Source organism: Babesia bigemina, scaffold Bbigscaff_73344, assembly GCF_000981445.1.
Source record: "Babesia bigemina genome assembly Bbig001, scaffold Bbigscaff_73344".
In the NCBI taxonomy this organism is placed as follows: domain Eukaryota; phylum Apicomplexa; class Aconoidasida; order Piroplasmida; family Babesiidae; genus Babesia; species Babesia bigemina.
Genome location: NW_012237296.1, coordinates 1,663 through 6,879, shown reverse-complemented (window position 1 = coordinate 6,879; position 5,217 = coordinate 1,663). Strand labels below are relative to the sequence as shown.

General features: G+C 51.9%; 2 protein-coding genes across 2 annotated transcripts; both read right to left on the bottom strand.

The window, feature by feature from the left end:
* Window positions 1-738, bottom strand: BBBOND_0005040 (hypothetical protein, conserved; the record flags this gene model as incomplete). Its single annotated transcript, XM_012915334.1, has 1 exon — window positions 1-738. A coding segment is annotated over one exon (738 nt), but the record flags the coding sequence as incomplete, so codon positions are not given.
* A 142-nt stretch (window positions 739-880) lies between these two features.
* BBBOND_0005030 (hypothetical protein, conserved) lies at window positions 881-4,924 on the bottom strand (the record flags this gene model as incomplete). Its single annotated transcript, XM_012915333.1, has 1 exon — window positions 881-4,924. One exon carries the CDS (start codon window positions 4,922-4,924, stop codon window positions 881-883), a length of 4,044 nt encoding a protein of 1,347 aa, XP_012770787.1.
* Between the last annotated feature and the right edge of the window lie 293 nt (window positions 4,925-5,217).

Below are 5,217 nucleotides of genomic sequence, written 5' to 3'. Positions count from 1 at the left end.
GTAGGCAGGCAGACTATCGGCGTCGTCGGTTTCAAGCAAGATTTCGTCCCCCTCACTGTTAGCAGCGTTGTTCTCCTCCTTCTCAAACAGCTCACTGAATCCGTTAAATGACAACGGTTGGTAGACAGGATTGTATGGAAAACCGGACAACCATAGCAGCATTTCGTATACGCTCGACGGTTGCTTGGTGGCGAACATGGTACCGTAGTGGCAGACTTCGTAGTATTCGTGTAGGTGGGTGAACAGTTTCAATAGAATACCTTTACCGTGTCTATAGTACTCTTTGTAGTCTTCCCAAGATTTAAAGTCGGTAGGCTCTCTATTGAATTCACCATGATTTCTGAACACTCTACTTAAACGCACCGCGACATCTCGACCGGTGTTGTTTTCGTTGATGAGACTCGGAATTTGGTAACCGGATTTTAGTAAATATTTCTGTAGGTCATTCACATCATTATCAGTTTTCGTTTGTACACGAATTTTACGCCACTCTTTACCGCCGTGGTAGAACAAATGATGCGACTCATTAAAAAGCATCGTCGCGCAAGTCAAAAACACTTTCGCACCGTGTCTTCCGTCAGTCGTCAGAATCATATTTTGATCGTAGTCCTGCACTTTTTGAGCGCTTTCCTTATTAGGGTCTTTTATCAACCACTGACCGATTGCCGGCGAGCCCTCGTACCTACTGACGTACGCCCTCCCAAGTTCACCAATCAATTTGCGAAGTCCACCTTTCATGGCATCAGGCAACTCCGGATGATTATGACCAGCGAACGTGGATGGCTGCAGTGCGCCTATGTTAAATTAAGTTATCTCATCTTATAGTGTGCTATGTGGCTACGTGCCTAGGGCCGGTTTTCGTGTTTGCGGGGCTAACGCCTCACGCTGAAACCGGTTGCGGGATCCACGCCGGTCCATTGCCGGACGTCACTGGTGCCATCCATGCGGGCATCCATCCAGTTTGGGCTTGAGGGTCTTCTACGGAATCGTAGTCTTCTTTCGGCTTCATATCCCTCATCACTATTTTATGTGTTTCTTGGATCACTACCCTTTGTATGTGGGCTTCCATGCGATCCGATATGCCCAGGTCCCGTCTGTACTTGCTGTGCTCCTTTGTCACTATTCCCTCCCACGTCATAACGTAGGGGATAACCCTGATCTTGGTGTGCTGGTTAAACTGTCGCGCCTTGAGGTCCTCAATAAGGTCTTCATACTTCTGCTTCTTGAACTTCTCCGTATCCACTAGGTTGTCTTGATTGGTGATTCCTATCTCCACGATGGTTATGGTGTTCCTCCGCCGATCCGCCAGGATGATGTCTGGCCTGTTGTATTCCTTAGTCTTCTGAGTCTTGACCGTCTTGTCGTACGCGATCCATCCGTATTTTCCATGTACTTCACTCTCGATCTTGTGGGCGTCTATCTTCTCCTTGGGTAGTCCTATTTGCCTCCCGAGTACTGAGTGGACCCGTTTTGCTACCTCGTTGTGCCTCTTCGTATATTCTAGGTGTAGTAGTTTCTGGCACTTCGTCGCGAGGTGATCCACGTTCTTGCCGTTGTTGCATCTTGTGCATTTCTTGGACGAAGACATCCATTGCAGATTCCTATCCTGGACTTCCGCTACGTTCGCTTCTTCTTCCGGAGTGAGTATTCCACACGTCAGGTACAAGGACGACGCCTCAATGTCCAGCTTGGGGTCCTCACGCTTGGCATACAGAACCTTATGAGTTGATTTTACGTGCATTCTGTTGTACAGCCATTTGTTTTGGGCCACCCTGAGGTCCCTGAGGCTCTTGTCCGTAGTGTCCTCCATTCCGAATTCCATTCCATATCTTCCTTCCAGGTGCATCTTGATGTGAGATATGTGCGCGTATGTGTCGCGAAAATGCTGCATGATCGCAGCTCTCCTGGTTGACGTCACCTCGTCTGCTGAAAGCGTCAACCACAGTCGTAGCAGCATGGCTTCCGCTCTAAATACCATGCTGTGGAGCCCTCTCCCCATCTCTTTCCGGGGGAGGTAGAGCCTCTGTGTGTTCGCCCACTTCTTGTGTCCGTGCTTCGCGTTAATTATTCTCCGTACTGCCAGGTCGATCTTGTCGAAATGCGTGATGTCCATGGGGATCACGCCGATGTAGTAGTTTATGACGCTGAGGGCGTACTGGTTGATGGCCATCGAGAGGTTTTTCCCCGACAGCTTTGACGCAGCCAGTAGCTCCGTTCTCCTGCATATCTCCTGTAGTATTATGTCGAACATTCCGTCGCTTGTCAGTGAGTTTGAAGTCTCTGTGACTCCCAAGTACTTGTACGTTTCCGGGCCTTCCATCTGCTTGGCGATGCTGGCGCACGCCTCCGTGTTGGTTGCCGACTTGTCGCGGTTGATCCTGAGTCCTATGTCGTTGAAGAACTTCTCCACTTCTCGGCCCATTCCTCTCATCGTACTTTCCTCGTGGGCGAAGAACTTGAGGTCGTCAATATAGAGAAAGTGGTTTGTGGCGAATATCCTGCCGCCGGTCACGCTTAACTCCACCTTGGGGAAGATGCGAGTCAGGTGCCTGCTCAGCGGGTCCAAGCACAGCACGAAGAGAAGGGGCGATAGGCTGTCGCCTTGGAGAATGCCCCTCTCCACTTTCTTGTGCATGATTGTGTTCTTGTTCCACCGTATCTCTATATTCCACCTCTTGATCGTCTGCTTGATGAAGTTTGATAACCACCCTGGTAGGTTAAGGTTGTCGATAACCCTTGCCAGGTACGCGTGGTCGATTGAGTCGTACGCCTTCATGACGTCGACCCACGTTGCAAGAAAGTTCCCCTTGTGCTTCTCGTTGAGCGCGATGTTCGCTAACGCGTGCTCCTTTGCACCCTGTACGTTGCTCCTCGTGCCCATCTGGTTCTCGGACCGTAGTCCCCTGCCATCGACTTCTCGCTTAAGCGTCTCCGTTGCACAGCGGGTAGTTAGCTTGTATAGGTTGGACATGCATGTGATAGGCCTGTACTGTGCGGCGGACTTTGGTTTCTTGTTCTTCGGTAGTAGGTACGTGATCCCACAGTAGAACCAGTCGTCCTGCACTTTGCCTTGCTGGCATGCCTCCTCTACTAGCCTGTAAATGACTCTGTGAAGGGACGTGAGCCATTTAATGTAGTAGTTGTAGATCCCATCCGCACCGGGCGACTTCCAGTCTCGCAATTTCTTGACGATCGTGACGAATTCCTCGTATGTGGGAAAGCCTGCCTTGTTCTCTGCCGGTGGTCTTTCGACCAGATATCCTTCACCGTTGTGCGGTGCGTTTGGCTTCACCCACATTTGCGCCCAGTACTCTATCATCATCCCCTCGTTTATCGCCGACTCGTCCGCGTCCTGCTTGTTCTCCAGTGTCCTGTAGAAGTGTCCCGTGTAGAGCTCGAACATGCGGTTGTCGTTGTACAACTCCTTCTTGAACTTGGCGTTCTTGAGTTTGTCCTGCTCCTTTTGGAGCTCCTCTTGAGTCCTGCTGATCACGTATGACAGTTCCTGCGGCTTGTCCGCGATCATGTTGTACTTGTCCATTTGGCGATAAACGCGTTTCCTATCCTCCTTCTCCAGGGGGACCTTCTGCTTGTATTTCAGAAGTAATGCTCCTATCTCCTCCAGCTCCTTGATCCTCCTCTCAGCTGCCTCCTTCTTTCCCGAGGACGACGATGGTTTTGCGCTGTACTTGTCGTAGCAGTCCTGTGCCGTCTGATACAAGACGGCTAGCATCCCCATGTCAGTGACTGGGTTGTGCTTCACGTAGTTGTGGACCACTAGATCCAGCGACCTTATCGCCGTGAAGTCGAGGGAGTCCATGGTGTGTCTTTTGTTCTTTACTGTCCTAATCACACCAGGCTCCCTCAACCTCTGTGCCATGATCCGGTCGAAATCCTCCTGCAGGGCGTTGTATGAGTCGACGTCGTGCAGCGATGCTATTTCTCCAACGTCCGTCGGTTGGCTCCGCGCTGCTTTGGCGACTACCTGTCTTGCCATCTGCTCCACCTCCTTGTGGGTCTTGTGGAATTCGAAATGCTCGTTGGCATATTCCGCGAGGACTTTCCATCCTCCTCGTGGCATCCTCTGATACTTCGTCACTACTGCCTTGTAGACGTCCGGTACCCAATGACACCATGGTCCATCGATCTGACGCATGACACAGTGCAGGAACTGTAACTTGGCATTCAGCCTAGCGTAGTTCGGCGGCATTTGTGGCGTGTTCCCGGCCCGTTCAGCCTGCGGGGCGTGCCCTTCGGGTGCCCTCGGCAACGCAGCCGTCTCAGTGAGCGCCACCTCACTGGCGGTGCCCGGTGCTATACTGTTGTTTGATTCTCTCACAGGCCCGACTTGCTCAGGTTCCTCTTCGTCCACGTCCATAAAGTCATCCGACGATATGGAATACACGGTCGGAGAGCGGCAGCCACCGTTTCCGACAACCTCCCCTGCCGGTGGCTGCAGGGTAGACAGTGTCTGCACACACACGGGTGCGCGTTCCGAGGAACTCGGCCCGGCGTTGCAAACCACGACAGGCGGCGTTTGAGCCGTGTTTCCTGTCTTTTTGGCCTTCCGGTTGTTACCCTTTTGGCCCTGGGGACCGCCGTTCCGCGCTTTGTTTCCAGCGCCCTTCACAGCCGGAGTGGTTCCGGGCTGGTGTCGTTTCCGGCTTGCCTGCGGGATTGGCCGGCTTTCGCCGCCACGGCCGGCCCCCTTCGAATTTGTGGGTTTACCTTTAGGGCCCTGAACACCGCTTTGTACCGGTTTTCTGGATTCATGCCGCCTTTCGGGTTGCCGACACTCTCGGCGCCCCACGGTGGCAAGCGGAGCATCGATGTCCATCCCATCGGGGACGTCCACGTCAATAACCATGAGGTCTCCGTCCTCATCGATTTGACTGCTCAGCTGCACTTCTTGTGAGCTCTCCATTGGTACCTTGTTCGTCTATCCAGCGCGCCTGTGTGGCCGCCTTTCGCCTCGCGATGTTGCCGCTTTAATTCCGCACTTTTGGCCTTCAATACACCCCCCAGTGACATCGGAAAAATTTCCTTTCTGTGATAAACCCGAGAAAACACGTTTCTCAAAGTTTCCCCCAAAATCACAGAAGATTCCAACTCCCTTAATATATTTATAAAACATCTTTTGAGATTTAGGTAACTATGTGGACAGGTGCAAATAAAAAAATAAACAAAAAATAGTCGAAACTACGCACTTAGCCTGAC